At 44.0% G+C, this 15910-nt stretch overlaps 1 protein-coding gene across 1 annotated transcript; it reads left to right on the forward strand.

Annotated features, from left to right (window-relative positions):
* The first annotated feature begins 6680 nt into the window (after positions 1-6680).
* Khdc1l (KH domain containing 1 like) lies at positions 6681-9220 on the forward strand. The gene is made up of 3 exons (XM_057751434.1): positions 6681-6789; positions 8531-8713; positions 9032-9220. The coding sequence occupies exons 1-3, from the start codon at positions 6681-6683 to the stop codon at positions 9109-9111; spliced, it is 372 nt and encodes a 123-aa protein (XP_057607417.1). The 3' UTR covers positions 9112-9220.
* The last annotated feature ends 6690 nt before the right edge of the window (positions 9221-15910 follow it).

Consider the following 15910-nt stretch of genomic DNA (forward strand, 5'->3'; position numbering starts at 1 on the left):
GAACTATCCCCGTTCTGTTCACATGGTGTGTGTGTGTGTGTGTGTTTGTATGTGTGTGTCTATGTGTGTTTGCGAGTATGCACTATGTAACCATCTCTTCCCCTGGTGCTGGGATGCCAGGCTTGCACCCCAGTGAGATGTCATAGTTATTATATTTAAATCAAACTGTTTTATAGATAGTTTATACTTATGACTTAACTAACATGGATTTAATAGCTGTTCATTTAAGTACTTTATCGAGCAAATTTTCCTCTAGGAATTCTCTCTGATACTTGTAGTTTTCTGAAGATTAATCTGTTAATATTTGTTCTATTTCCCAGCACTTGGGAGGCAGAGGCAGGCGGATCTCTGTGAGTTCGAGACCAGCCTGGTCTACAAGAGCTAGTTCCAGGACAGGCTCCAAAACCACAGAGAAACCCTGTTTCGAAAAACCAAAATAAATAAATAAATAAAAATAAATAAAAAAATTAAAAAAATTAAAAAAAATTTTGTTCTATTAAAGTCACATTTGGGGACACGATTCAAGGCTTTGGTCTTGCAATCCAGGCTCTGACCTCTTAGTGTATTAATAGTATAAAGGATAAATGTTTATGGCAGGGCCTGGTGGCCCACGTCTCTATTCCTAGCCCAGGAACGGTGAAGATGGGGAATCTCTGTGGTTTGAGACTACACAGTGAGATCTAGGTCAGCAAGGAACTACATGAGACCTAAGCAAAAGTAAAGTAGTATCATCTGGGCGGTGGTGGAGCACGCCTTAAATCCCAGCACTTGGGAGGCAGAGATAGGCGGATCTACGTGAGTTTCAGTTCAGCCTGGTCTACAAAGGGAGTTCCAGGACAGGCTCCAAAGCTACATAGAGAAACCCTGTCTGGGGGCTGGGGAGAGATAGCATCACATTTAAGCAATACATCATATCGTGTGCAGCCATTGTCTCTAAAGATCCTTCATTATCTCCTAGCATAAGAAGGCCTCTTAGACCGTGACTCTGCTATTGCCCGTTTTGACCAATGAGTCACTTAGTGGCCAATGGATTGTGACAGTGGCTTATGCTGTAAATCTTCAGGATCCTTTGCAGGCTCCCTAGTGAGATGCGCTGAGGTCCCTCCCGGCAGATCAGGTTTTTTTCCTGATGACAGCCACTTGCAGCTGCAGGGGCAGCAATAGGGTGAAGAACCAGCACAGAGCTCACAAAATTCCTTACATGCACAGAGGGTGGTGGTCTCTGAGCTTAGAGGGAAAAAGTCCGAGGTTAGTGAGGGAACAACATAGGATAAAAGACAGGAATTGTTTTGGTTTTCCCCACCCCCGGAACTCACTAGTCCACGCTGGATTTGTACTCATGAGATCCACCTGCTCTGCCTCCTGAGCGCTGGGATTAAAGGCGTGCACCACCATGCTCAGTCACTAAGGAAGGAGTTTAAAAGGTCTATCATTATCCCACACTACCTAAACGGTTTCTGGAAGCTTCTGTGATCTTCCAGGGTAGATCAAATCCTGTGATTGAAAGAACTGAGAGCTCACTTTGTATGCCATGCAAAAAGGGAATTTTTTTTTGGGGGGGGGAATAAGAGCTGGGCCATGGTGGCGCATGCCTTTAATTCCAGCACTCAGGAGGCAGAGGCAGGTGGATCTCTGTGAGTTCAAGACCAGCATGGTCTACAGAGGGAGTTCCAGGTCAGCCAGGGATACACAGAGAAACCCTGTCTCAAAAACAAAACAAAACAAACAGACAAATAAAAAAGCTAGAAGGAAAAAAAGAAGGCAGCTGGAGATGGCAGTGTACAACAAATCAAATCCTAAGAACTGGCAGTTGTAAACCAGGTGGTAGTGGCTCACGCCTTTAATCCCAGCACTTGGGAGGCAGAGGCAGGCAGATTTTTGTGAGTTCGAGGCCAGCCTGGTTTACAAGAGCTAGTTCCAGGACAGGCTCCAAGGATACAGGGAAACCCTATCTCAAAAAACCAAACCAAACCAAACCAAACAAAACAAAACCCTGGAAGTTGTTGTAAGCTGACAAGAAAACTTGAATCTTTCTTCTTAAACATAAATATGTCTTCCAGATTCGGTGTTGGTGGTACACACCTTTAATCCCAGCACTTGGGAAGCAGAGGCAGGTGGATCTCTGAGTTTGAGGCCAGCCTGGTCTAAAGAGTGAGTTCCTGGACAGCCAGGGCTACAGATAAATCCTGCCTTGAAAATGAAACAAAACAAAACAAAAATCCTCAAAAACTGGAGGCTAAGGCACACATCTATAATCCTAGTACTGGAAAGGCCAGGACAGGAGCATCAAAATGCAGTTTCAGCCTGTGCTATCTAAAGAGTTCCAGACCAGCCTGAGCCACTGAAAATCCCACCTCCACACAATAAAACAAATGAACAAACAAAAGCTCTCCTGTAAAGTATTTGAATGAAGCAAGACCACAAAAATCTGTTCAAAATTAGATAGAAAGGATGTCCTGAAACAGAGCTCACAAGGATGCCTGGGAAGTATCTCAGGGCTGGGAGTCCTGGGTTCCAGACCAGCACCAGAAACAAGCAACAAAGAAGAAAATGTTTTATTGCTTGGCATGATGGCAGCTAGCTGCCTGTGGAGGTTCAGGAAGGAAGATGGCAAGCTTGAGTATAGCCTGGCCTATTTAGTCAAACCTCGGATAACAAAAAACAAAAACAAACCAAAAACCGCAAATCGCATTAATCTACAAAATTGCCAATGGTACATCAGGGAGTTGGGCCCTGCTTCCCCAATATACTGTGATAGCACAAGGACCCCTGTTAGCTTCCGTCAAGATGGAGGGTGTGTTGGGATTTTAAGGTCAGCACTTGAAGAGTTCAGGGCAGCTAGGTCTATATAGAGTTTCTGGTTAGTCAGGGCTACATATACAAGGAAAAACAAGTAACAACAAATCAAGCAAACAGTGTAGAGACCAGTCCTGGGCTTTCCATGCCCCTCCTCATTGCCCCTCATCCATTTCTTTAGTCTATGGTCAGTAGATCGCCTCCAGAATTTTTGATATTTTTTTCTTTTTTCCCCTCATCTTTGTAATTCTTTTTTTCCCTTGGTTTTATTTTTTATTTATTTATTTATTTGATTTTTGGATTTTTCGAGACAGGGTTTCTCCGCAGCTTTTGGTTCCTGTCCTGGCTCTTGTAGACCAGGCTGGCCTCGAACTCACAGAGATCCACCTGCCTCTGCCTCCCAAGTGCTGGGATTAAAGGCTTGTGCCATCACCGCCCGGCTGTAATTCTTTACTATAAGAATTTTTGATATTATAAAGAAGAAAATTTTAGGTTCTTGGACAAAGTCTTCACTTCAGGTGAAGACTAACTAAGTTATCATCTAGTTGCAGTCACAGGCAGTGATTAAATGGATTTTGAAGGGAGAAGCTACAGATATTAGGGCCTTCGCTAAGGGAGGTCAAAGGTGACCCCTTGGGCATGAATATACATTTACACATGAGTTCAGGCATGGGGCCTTGTTTGCATTGTGCCTTTCAGGAGACAGGAAGGAGCACTCTCAGCAAGCAAGTGTGAAGGCCTGTGCCTGGTGCTTTCACAGCCCACTGGTGTTCTACAAAGACAAGGACCAGAAGGAGCACACATTTGTTAGGCCCACATCTCCCAATCCTTCTCTTGCCTGTCTATCTTGGGCTTCAGCCTTCAATGTCACCTGTCCGCCCCCAAGAGCTGTGGTTTGAACGAGCTTTTTTTTCTTCTGTGCCAAGACCCTGAGGACAAATACCTTTACTATATAAAGGTAATAGCAACACCCTCGTTCAGCTAGAGGGGGGCTCACAGCGTCAGGCCAGACTCGACTCACAGGTGGGACCACTTAAGGAAAGGCTATGAGTTCTGGGCATCGCCTCCTTCAGCAGCTACATGGCGTCTTTCTGACTCTGCCCCCTTTCTCCTCTATCTCTGCTTAGAATTTCCACCTTGCTCTATTCTGCCCTGCCACAGGCCCAAAGCAGCTTCTTTCTTAAGCAGTGATAACAAAACATTCACAGCATACAGAGGGAAATCCCACATCACCTTAACGTGCAATGCCTTTGATGTTTTTCTCTTTTCTTTGTCTATACTAATCCACCCTAATAGTGGATTCTCTGTGCAAAGCAGTTTCCAAAATCTGGGAAGACTACACTGTCTCCCAGGAGTCACAGCCCAGGGATGGGGTTGGAAACAAGATTTAAAATGCTTCTCTCATATCAAAAGTCACGTAGGCCATTCCCTGCGTGAAAATGTGAGTTCTACAGAGAACTCAGGAGGCTTAAGATTATCCTACTCTGGGGCTGGAGAGATGGCTTAGTGGTTATGAGCAATGGCTGCTCTTCCAAAGGACCAGGGTTCACTTCCCAGCAACCACATGACACCTCACAACTGTCTGGAATTCCAGTTCCATGAGATATGACACCCTCACACAAACATTCATGCAGGCAGAACACCAATGTACATAATATAAAAATAAATCATTTAATAAAAAAGATTATCCTACTCTTAAAATATAGGCAGAGGAGCCGGGCAGTGGTGGTCCACGCCTTTAATCCCAGCACTTGGGAGGCGGAGGCTGGCAGATCTCTTTGAGTTCTATAGGAACTAGTTCCAGGACAGGCTCCAAAGCTACAGAAAAACTCCATGTCTCAAAAAATCAAAAATAAAATATAGGCAGGGGGCTGGAAAAATGGCTCAGTGGTAAAGAGTACTGACTACCCTTCCAAAGGACTCAGGTTCAATTCCCAGCACCCACATGGCAGCTAACAACTGTCTGTAACTCCAAGATCTGACACCTTCACACAGACACATATGTAGGCAAAATACCAATGCACATAAAGGAAAACATAAATTTAATAATATGTAAAATACAGGCAGATGAGAAGGGGGAAAGGTGGATGCAGGGTCAGGATGGAGACATGTAGAATGGGCAGGGAGGTCACCTTCCACTGTCCCTGAAGCCTGAAGTTGAGGACGGGTTTAATAGTGTTTCCTGGCTTTGGGCAATGGTGGTGTACACCTTTAATCCCAGCACTCAGGAGAAAGAGGCGTGTGGGTTGGCTTACTTTATGATCCCAGATTAAGTGGGGAATGGCCTGGTATTGGCAAATCTGATCACACACCTTGTGATGCCACTTGGGAAGTATTGACTTCAGGACTTATGCATTTGATCTACACTGGTCTAATGGAGAGTTGGCGAAATATATTTCTTCTGTATTTGGGAGAAGAGTTTCCTGTCTCCTTCCTGTCAAGATATGACAGGCAATCATGTGCCTATGTTCATGTTACTGTGGTCATCATTTCCTTTCTGTATCCAGTTCCTTCCACTAGATGTCAATGCATCCATAAGCAATGCATCCACATGGGACACTTCATTTCTTTTTTTCCTTTATCTTTTTCCTTCCTTCCTTCCTTCCTTCCTTCCTTCCTTCCTTCCTTCCTTTCTTTTTTGGTTTTTTGAGTCAGGTTTCTCTGTGTAACAATGCACAACTTGAATGAGATCATGCAGTGATCTAGTGAGACTATGCACCTCCTCTTCTATCAAGGTTGGATGACTGCCCCTGCCTTCTAAGTGCATTAAATCTAGTGCATTAAAGGTGTGAGCCTAAATGGGATCTTGATTTCTTTCTTCTTCTCCCCCTCCTGCTGGACAGGGTTTCTCTTTTCAGTCCTGGAACTTGATCTGTAGTCCAGGCTGACCTCAAAAGCAGAGATCTGCTTGCCTCTGCCTCCTGAGTGCTGGAGTTAAAGGCATGTGCCACCACCACCTGGCCTGGACCTTACTTTCTAAAGAGCTTGTAGTTGCTAGGCAAAATGACCAAGACAGGTACTTTAGTTTTCTTTTTTTTATAGTTTTTCAAGACAGGGTTTTCCAGTAGCTACGGAGTCAGTCCTGGACTGCTCTGTAGACCGAGATGGTCTTGAACTCACAGAGATCTGCCAGTCTCTGCCTCCCAAATGCTGGGATTAAAGGCGTGTGCCACCACTGGCCTACTATCTAATGTCTTCTACCGAATACTAACAGTTCTTAAAAGGCTGGAGTGGGGGTGAGGAAGCACACCTTTGATCCTAGCATTTAGGAGGCTAAGTCAGGAAGATCCATGTGAGTTACCGGTCAGCCTCATCTACGCAGAGAAACCCTGTCTCAAATGAGATAAAACAAATAGAGACAGTTAAAGAGAAAGAAAACAAAGTTATCATGGCCAAAGTTGTCTCAAAACAAAACCAAAAAACACAACAAACAAACAGATGTCAGAGCCACCTAGGGATAAGTCCCTCATCTCTTTTCTAGTCTATACTCAGTAGTGTTCCTCAAGCATCTTTGATACTACCTAGAAGAAAATTTGAATTCCTGAGGACCAAAAATTATGTCATAAAAGAGTAAGCCGATAGCTTATTGGTTGGATTAATAGGAGAAATTTAGGGATAGATCTGTTGCTCTAAGGTCAGTCAAGAGCTGTTCACCTCCCCTCCCCCCCACAGGGTTTTTGGTCTTGAACACACAGAGATCCGCCTGTCTCTGCCACCCTAGTGCTGGGATTAAAGGCGTGTGCCACCACACCCAGCAAGGGCTGGGCTTTTGGAGTGAGTACCTATATAAGCCAGGGCCTGAGCCCTTCTGCTCACTTCCATTCTGCAGTCAGTTGCTTGGACTTGCCTTATTCTGAAGTAGGACGAACTTTTGAGCATCTGCAATGGGAATCAATGGTGTTGATGACCCGAATGCCTGGTGGAGATCTCCTGAGAACTTCGATTCCCCACTTGTACTGTTCATAGATTGGGACCAGGAGAACTGCATATTCGGTAGGTGGTCTTTCCTTTATCTCTTTTTCTTTTACGGTTTTCCAACTTTCTCCTTTTTTCTTGTCTGTATCAGTTCTTTTGTGACACTTGGTGACCCAGTGAGATTTATCGGGGTTACTCAGGAATAGGAGTGAGGGGTTACCCATAGGAGCAGAAAGGACTCATCACTAAATCTCACCCAGCAGTGGTGACAGCTCACAAGAGCCAGGGAACCTGGAGCACACTGACTAGACAGTGGCAGCCAAACTTGTTGGTGGGTGTTCTTGCCCAGCAGCCCAGTTGGCCTGATCGATCCTCTTTTCCAGGCAGCCCAGTCTCTGCTTCTTACCGTTGATTGGATTAAGCTTCTCAACACACTGTGATCATGTGATCACCTTCTTCTTCTTCTTCTTCTTCTTCTTCTTCTTCTTCTTCTTCTTCTTCTTCTTCTTCTTCTTCTTCTTCTTCTTCTTCTTCTTCTTCTTTCTCCTTCTCCTTCTCCTTCTCCTTCTCCTTCTCCTTCTCCTTCTCCTTCTCCTCCTTTTCTAGTTTTTCAAGACAGGGTTTCTCTGTAGCTTTAGAGCCTGTCCTGGAACTAACTCTTGTAGACCAGGTTGGCCTCAAACTCACAGAGATCTACCTACCTCTGCCTCCCAAGTGCCACCACCACCCTGGCTCACTTTCTATTTTTGAAAATTTATTTAATGAATGTATGCTGGTATTTTGCTTGTATGTATTCTGTGTGAAGGTGTCAGATCCCCTAGAACTGGAGTTATAGACAGCTGTGAGCTGCCATGTGGGTGCTGGGAATTGAACCCTAGTCCTCTGAAAGAGCAGCCAGTGCGCTTAACTACTGAGCTATCTCTCCAGTCCCTACTGACAGGGATAGTCTTACTGTTCTACATATTTTTTTTTTTGCTTGTTTATTGAGACAAGGTTTCTTTGTGTAACAGCCAGGAACTAGCTCTTGTAGACCGAACTGGCCTAAACTCACAGATCTGCCTGCCTCTGCCTCCCTAGTGCTGTGATTAAAGGCATGCACCACCACCGCCTGGCTCTATTTACGCTTGTTTTGTTTTCTGAGATAGTGTTTCTCTGTGTAGCCTTGGCTGTTCTGGAACTTGCTCTTCAGGCTAAGACGTCTACCTGCCTCTGCCTCCTGAGCTCTGGGATTAAAGGTGTGTTACCCAGTTTACTTAAGTACAATTGGGGAGGTCAGAGTCTGGTAAAGCTCATCAACTTTGAGAGACTTCCAGAAGGTGTTTACTTCTGTCTTGGTTTTTCGAGACAGGGTTTCTCTGTAGCTTTGGAGCCTTCCTGGAACTAGCTCTTGTAGACCAGGCTAGTCTCGAACTCACAGAGATCCACCTGTCTCTAGCCCCAGAGTGCTGGGATTAATGGTGTGCACCACTGCTGCCCGGCCATTTTTGCTTTTCTTTAAGCTATTTTTTGGGGGAGGGGGATTGGTTTTTAGTGTCCATGTAGCCTTGGATTGCTTGTACTAACTAGGTAGACCAGGTTGACCTTGAATTAACAAGGATCTGCTCCCCACGTGCTGGGATTAAAGGAGTGTACCACAATGGCTGGCACAGAGTGTTGTCTTATCTCTTCTTTAACACCCATTTCCTTTACAGCTTCACTCCAAACAAGTTTGAATCTTGGAAGTAACTCCTATCTAGTACTACCCTCCTTAGGGACTTTCTGTTCATCCAACAAATGCTACTAGTGGCTTATATGTCTCCTGTCTTCTCCCTCTGCACAGGCCAAAGAGACTTATACCTCAGGCGCATCGAGGAACACACCAACACCTTTATTCAACTGGAGCAGTGGTTTACAGCCTCTGGCCAGACTCGAGTCACTGTGGTTGGGCCACCCCGAGTCAAGCAGTGGTTGGAGGATATGTTTCGGGGCATGAGCAGCGAGAACCTTTACCTCCATCTGCTAGGTAGGTGACGGCAACAGAATTGGGGTTGAGGGTTGATTGCTTGTCAAATAGTTGCACAGCACCATGAATTCTCATTTAGCCTTCTGGGAATATGGGGTTCCAGATGTGCCTCAAAATCCATTCCAAGGGAAATGGTTTTAGGTTGTAGCCATTTTTTTCTTTTTCTTTCTTTTTTTTTTTTATTGCATGAAGTCCCTAAGATCATGGGAGGTATGACTAGATGACTTGGGGAGGCCTGGGCTGATGTCTTCCCCTATTGTGTCCCCAAGAAAGTCTTGTTCCTAGTCCCGAGTCTCACTTCACCATTCCCTCCCCCAGGCCTTAGTATGTTGCGGCATGTCCAGGAACGGCCCCTGACCAGTGCTGACTTGGAGGACTATTTCAGCACGCAGTCGTAACTGGGATCTGTCACAACTTAACAGGACGACAGGGACCACCTCAGACTGATCTCGCCTGGAAGAGCAGGATATGGAAACTTTCTTTCAACAGCGTTTGAGAAAAGCATGGAGGATATGAAAGGGACTTGAACGGCGGGGGGTGAGGGTGGGGGGGTGGGGGGGCGGGGGGGGTCACTAGCCTGTCACTCTTGTGCATGTGTCTGAGGGAAGTTTCCTAAGCCCACCAACAGTGCTGTGGTGGCAAACATCCAATAAATAAGTTCCCTAATGTGAAGTGCCTCTTCTGCTAATTTATTTCATTCAAATAAACTTGCCCAGTATCTCTGCAAGCTGTGTTCCTAGGTCTGGACAGATTACATTGTCTCTTAGGAAGCCTAGCCCAAAGAAGGAGCTCAGGAACAAGAGATTTTTTTTTTTTTTTTTTTTTGCCTGGTAGGCTACACCCTGTAGAAGGCTTAGGAGTCTTTATCCTTAAATTTAAGGTCCAGATGGTAATGCATTTGTTGAAGTAGTCAGAGTGGTCAGTTCACTGAGCCTGGTAAAAATGAACTGCCCGAGTTATCCCTGACTGTCAATTGTTCGGGGGTGGACTTGGAAAGTGGTTTGGGGGATCCATGAGTAAGTTAATAACAAGAGTTTCCTGACTCTGTTCAGAAGAGTACCATCCTTCTGTTGATCTCCATCCAACATATAACTGGCCAAGCATTTCCTTCCTTAGTCATCTCTTCTTCATACTGCACCTCAGCAGCCTGCAGCTTACAAGGGACTCCATTGGGGAGAGAAGCATCATGTCTTGGACCAGAGTGGAATGGAAGAGATGTCAGATAATTGCTGAAATTGGCACATCCTTTGGAACTAAGTTTATTAGTTCCACATTGCCAAGTGCTGAACAGGAAGTGGTTCGGTTTCACACTAGAAACACTTCTGAGCCTAAGTGGAAGGAGCGACCTAACTACTCTCAAAGGGGAATATCATTTTTTATTTGATAATTTCACTTTTTTTTTTTTTTTTGGTTTTTTCGAGACAGGGTTTCTTTGTAGCTTTGGTGCCCGTCCCGGAACTAGCTCTTGTAGACCAGGCTGGCCTCGAACTCCCAGAGATCCGCCTGCCTCTGCCTCCCGAGTGCTGGGATTAAAGGCGTGCGCCACCACCGCCCGGCGATAATTTCACTTTTTTGAGACAGATTTTTTTCTGTGTAACAATCCTGACTGTCCTAGAACTCATTTTGTAGACCAGGCTGGTCTTGGACTCACTGAGATCTGCCTGTCTCTGCCTCCCAAGTGTTGGGATTAAAGGTGTGCCCCCCTGGCAATTTTTTTACTTTTGTGTGTGTGTGTGTGTGTGCGTGTGTTTATACAGGCCAGAAGAGAGCAGCAGATCTCATTATAAGATGATTTTTGAGACACTATGTGGTTGCCAGGGATTAAACTCAGGACCTCTGAAAGATCAGTCAGTGCTCTTAACTGCTGAACTACCTCTCCAACTCAACATTTTAAAGCTTAGGAGGCAGAGGAAAAACAGATTGGGTGGTTGTTTAGGAACATGTGTATATATGCATGCATGTAAGGACAGCTGAGGAAAAAAGGCCATGAATTTGAAAGACCAAGGAGGCATATATGATCTGGAGAGAGAAAGGGGAAGGGGTAAAATGATGTAATATCACCTCTAAAAGAAAAGACCTGGTATAGTGGTGCACTAGGGAGGTAGAGGCAATGTGATCTCTGTGATTCAGGCCAACCTGGATAGTTCCAATCCAGCCAGCGCTACATAGACCTTGTCTCAAAAAATGCATAAACGCTATTTTCTCCTTCACATCAGCCATCAGCAAGTCAACATTCTTCTCCAGGCTGCAGTTTAGGTCTGTAAGTTTCAGTCCGAATGGTTTGTGTGCTCTAAGCACCTAGGTACAGTGACCTTTTGAAGGGGATATGGCAGTGATGACCTGGTTACACTGCAGTTTTCCTGATGCCTAGTCATCTCTGGCAAGTTACTGATCTCTCAATAAACATAGATTTCATGATCTCCAACACAGCGAAGAGAATAGAAATCACCTCGGGCATGTTACTCTTTTCTTTCTCCTTTATTGTCTTTGTTATTTGGAGACAGGGTTCCCCTAGGTAGTGCCCAGGCTATCCTGGAGTTCACAGAGATCTGCCTGCTGAGTGGTGGGATTAAGGGCATGTGCCACCACACCTTTACTGCCTTTCTCATGAGATCAGTGTTTGTGGTTTGCTCTCCTCTGAATCCTTAGCTCCAACAACTAAGGCTACAGCCAATCAGATCACGTACTTTGTGATAGATACCGCTGCTCTGAGAATTCACGTTTGACTGGTGTTGGTTTCGGGAGGTGCCAGGACAGCATTTTTTATTCTTCATTTGTCTCCCTCCTGTGTCGGAAGTAATTAAAGAGGTATGCTGTGTTGAGTGGTCACTGGTGGTTGTCATGTGGGCGATAAAGGAGACACCAGCAGTGTCCAAGGGACGGAGACAGAAGACCTTGGCAGCTTCATGATGGAGTGGAATAGAGGATAGCCTGTCTTTATCTCTAGCCTTATGAGATTGGCTTGTTTCTATGCTCGTGGTTGCTTCACTGGTATTTCTTTCTCTCCTTCTTTCCTTCCTTCCTTCCTTCCTTCCTTCCTTCCTTCCTTCCTTCCTTCCTTCCTTTTTTTTTTGTTTCATTTTTAAATTTTGGAGACAGGGTTTCTCTGTGTACCCCTGGCTGCCCTGGAACTCACGCTGTATGTAGACCAGACTGTCTCATACTCACATCTGCCTGCCTCTAGAATGCTGGGATTAAAGGCATGTACCATCACTTCTGGCTTCATTAATGTTTTTCCCCTGTTCCTCTTTTCAGCAAAGTTATTAGTATGTTTTAACTCAAATGCCTCCTAAGTGCCCCATTAATTTTCATAATATAGTTGGGGTAATATGACAGCAATCATTGGTTTTTTTTTTGAGAGATTATATAGAGTTTCAATATGTAGCTGATGGTAATGTTCCAGTTTGGTTTTCAATGCTTTAATAAAGACCATTGCCAAAAACAAAACACACCAGAGAATAAAAATGAAATAAATCTGAGAAACCTCAATAATTTAGAATTAGATGAGCTATAAAGGAGAAGTCTTAATGTTAATGAAAATCTAAAAATTTCAAAGATATACTTGCATCAGACTTGAAGTATTTGAAACCATGGAAATATTACCTGCCACTTCAAAAGATCAGCAGCCCAATTTTTACCAGTAGTTAAGGCAGAATAATTGTTTGTTTTAATTTTTAAGAGGTAGTTTTTGAGGCATTGCTAAAGTAGTTCCAAAAATATCTAAAAGCATTTTTTGAAATTTTATTAAATATTATGTGTATAGGAGTTTTGCTATCATACATGTCTGTGTTCAGTGTTAATTTTGTGCCTGCAAAGGCCAGCAGATGCTGTTAGATACCCCAGAATTGGAGTTACAGACAGTGATGAACTGTTATGTGGGTGCTGGGAATAGAACCCCTAGATTTTTTACAAGAGTAGTCAGTGTTTCTTCTTCTTTTCTTTTTTTGAGTCTCACTGTGTAGCTCTGGCTGGCTTAGAACTTGCTTTGTACACCGGATAGCCTCAGGCTCACAGATATCTACTTGTGTCAGTGCTGAGATTAAAGGTGTGTCACCACAGCTGGCCTAGCTAGTGCTCCTAACTGCTGAACTATCTCTCCAAACTGCTAGAAGCAGTCGTACACTCAAAAGATGGCAGAGCAAGCATAGTCCTTCCATGTGATGGTTGGTGTCTTTAACTTGACAGGACTCACCTATGCAGGCAAGGCACACCTGTGAGGGATTATTTAACTTTTGATCCTGTCTGTGAGGAATTATGCTGATTAGCTTGAGACAAAAGATAGTAAAACCTTTCACTTGGGGCCTGGGCTGCATCCAAAGATGCTAGCTGAGCCCCAGATTCATTGCTCTCTGGTCCTTGACTGTGAATGTCCAGCAAACAGCTGTTCTGAGCTCCAGCTGCCATGATGGACTGTATTCTGAACTGTGAACCAAAACAAACCTTCCCTCCGTTGCTTTTACCAGGCTGTTTGTATGACAGCAATAGAATAAGACTCGACACAGTTTTATTTCGATCATTTGTTAAGTTAGTAGTTGAGAAATGTTTTCGTCTGGCATCTCTAAAGCCATGGAGGAGGCTTCCTTCTCAACACTGTTCAATCCACTTCTGGTCTAAAGATATCTATCTCCCTAAGGGCTCTTTGCCTGTGGATTCTGGACTTGTAAGAGTCTGAGATTGCTTGAAAATTGTTGAACTAGCTGGACGGTGGTGGCGCACGCCTTTAATACCAGCACTTGAGAGGCAGAGACAGGTGGATCTCTGTGAGTTCGAGACCAGCCTGGCCTACAAGAGCTAGTTCCAGGACAGGCTCCGAAGCCACAGAGAAACCCTGGCTCAAAAAACAAAAAAACAAAAAAAAAAAAAAAGAAAATTGTTGAACTAATACTAGCCCCTTGGCACAGAGTTGCCAGTAGTTAAAGACAATAAAAAGTATTTTTATTTATTGTTATTTTTTAAACAGGGTTTCTCTGTGTAGCTCTGGCTGTTTCTGAACTCACTCTGTAGACCAAGTCGACTTCCAACTCACAGAGATCTGCCTGCCTCTGCCTCCCGAGTGCTGGGATTGAAGGCGTGTACTACAGCCACCCAGCTGGTAATAGCTTTTTATTGTTACTGGTTATTTTTTAGACAGAGTCTATGTAGCCTCAGGCTGGCCTCTGTCTCTTAGCAAATCTCTTGTCTAAGCTTCCAAAGAGTGTGAGCCACGGTGCCTGACTGAAGTAGAGACTCCTATTTTTATTTTTTTAAAAGGTTTATTTGTTCAGCCAGGCCTTGGTGGCTCATACCTTTAATCCCAGCGTTCAGGAGGCAGAGGCAGGCGAGTCTTTGTGAGTTCGATGCCAGCCTGGTTTATAAAAGCTAGTTCTAGGACAGGCTCCAAAGCTACAGAGAAACCTTGTCTTGAAAAACCAAACCAACCAACCAAACGAAAGATTTATGTGTGTGCTCCCCCTTGAGTTTCTGTGTGCCAAATGTGTGCAGTGTCTTTGGAACTGGAGTTATAGGAGGTTGTGAGTTATGCAAAGGTGGGTGCTGGGAAGTGATCCTGGCTCACTGCAAGAGCCGTAAGCACCGCTGAGCCACTTTTTTCCGGCCCTGTATAATGGAGTTTCTCACGGGAAAAAGGACACTGTCCCTTTGAGGTAGAAATGTTTTCCTGGTAAGGCAGAACTGAGTGTATGCAGCCACATGATCTGCACTGGGCACCCACCCACCTAGTTTTTGTTTCTTATTACTCGTTTAGCAAACTCTTGTGTTATACTGGCCGGGTATCTCTAAGGCTGAATCCCCAAAGGCTCTCCGAAGATTCTGAGAGCTGATATGAACTCCATATATAGGAAATTCCATTCCATGAAACTTTCTTCCTTGGCACAAATTATTAAAAAGAGTACATAAATGTCTGGGTGAGCTCCATGACTGAGTACACGCCTAGCATTTGTAAGAATTTAGATTTGGGTGTATGTGACACATGAATTTCGGGTTTAGACTTGGATCTCATCCTTAAAGTAATTATATATTTTCAAGTATTCTAAAAATCAACAATAATCTGCGATCTAAACTACTTCTCTTTCCAAGAGGAGAAGATAAGGGCTATCCATTCAGGTTGTGTGAAGTTAACACACAACCACACAGACTGCTGTCTGAGCTATGAACCATATCCAATTATGTTCTTTTTGTCCTGGGGAGCACATGGTCAGAGACCTGAGCTGACTCCTCAGAAGTTCAGAAAAACAAAGCAAAGCGGTTCTTCTTATGACATCCTTGAGATCATTAGCAAATCTACATTCCCAAATGCAATAGTCTCCTTACTGGCGTCATGAACACACCTCACTGCTAAGTCTGAGTATGGTTGGGTCAGTCCGTTGTTCTCTATAAAGACAGTCACACTCGCTGTTTATAGACATCTTTTTAATATTTTACTTTAAAACAAATATTTCAGTAAAAGAGAGCAAAGGAAATTACATTTTAACGATAGCTTGAAATGGGTATGGTATTCCTGATTTAGCTGTTTTCAGGAAACAGACAATTATATTGTTTTCCTACATGACTTTTAGAACTGCTCACTTAAATGCACATAATTATATTAAATTAAATTTCCTAACAAAAACACAACCATGTCATTTAAGGCAAAAAAAAAAATCAGGTTCTGGGAAATTAGCATTTATGATATTTCCTTGATCTGATTGAATGATCAGTTTGCCTGGGTTTCATCATTCTTTATGGTTTTGCTCTGGAATTGGTATGATATTTAGTTAGTCTGTGCCTTGATTCCTCTATTAGACTTGTTTGACTTTCAGATTAAGACCCTTCCAGACAAAACTGAGTCAACGGGAGGTCAGAAAGGCACCTAAGAACAAAAAACTATTATAGAACCAGAAAACCCAGCAAAGCATCTTAATTTAAATGAACTTGCCATCTCCAGATATTAACTTGCTTGAACAAAACGCAAACATTTAGAGTAGACACGGCAACATTTTTTTTTAGTTAACCTCCTACAAGGGATGACTGCTGTATGTATTAGCGTAATCAACCCTATGCACTGCAGAAGGCAGACAGGCTTGATCTGAGAGAGCACATGGCTACTCAGTGTGCTCATTTGAACTGTGCTCCCAGACATCCTTTTGGATGGAGCAATGGGTCCCTGCTAAGTGTAACTGGGAGAGCCCCCTCCCCCAATACCCCCCCCCCCAGAGAATG

Source organism: Chionomys nivalis, chromosome 19 (assembly GCF_950005125.1).
Source record: "Chionomys nivalis chromosome 19, mChiNiv1.1, whole genome shotgun sequence".
In the NCBI taxonomy this organism is placed as follows: domain Eukaryota; kingdom Metazoa; phylum Chordata; class Mammalia; order Rodentia; family Cricetidae; genus Chionomys; species Chionomys nivalis.

What these genes read in the sequence shown, in the direction of transcription:
- Khdc1l (XM_057751434.1), top strand. Translation starts at nt 6,681, where the DNA reads ATGGGAATCAATGGTGTTGATGACCCGAATGCCTGGTGGAGATCTCCT. An exon ending in CCAGGAGAACTGCATATTCG is followed by an intron (nt 6,790 to 8,530) that starts GTAGGTGGTCTT and finishes CCCTCTGCACAG; the next exon opens with GCCAAAGAGACTTATACCTC. An exon ending in CCTTTACCTCCATCTGCTAG is followed by an intron (nt 8,714 to 9,031) that starts GTAGGTGACGGC and finishes TCCCTCCCCCAG; the next exon opens with GCCTTAGTATGTTGCGGCAT.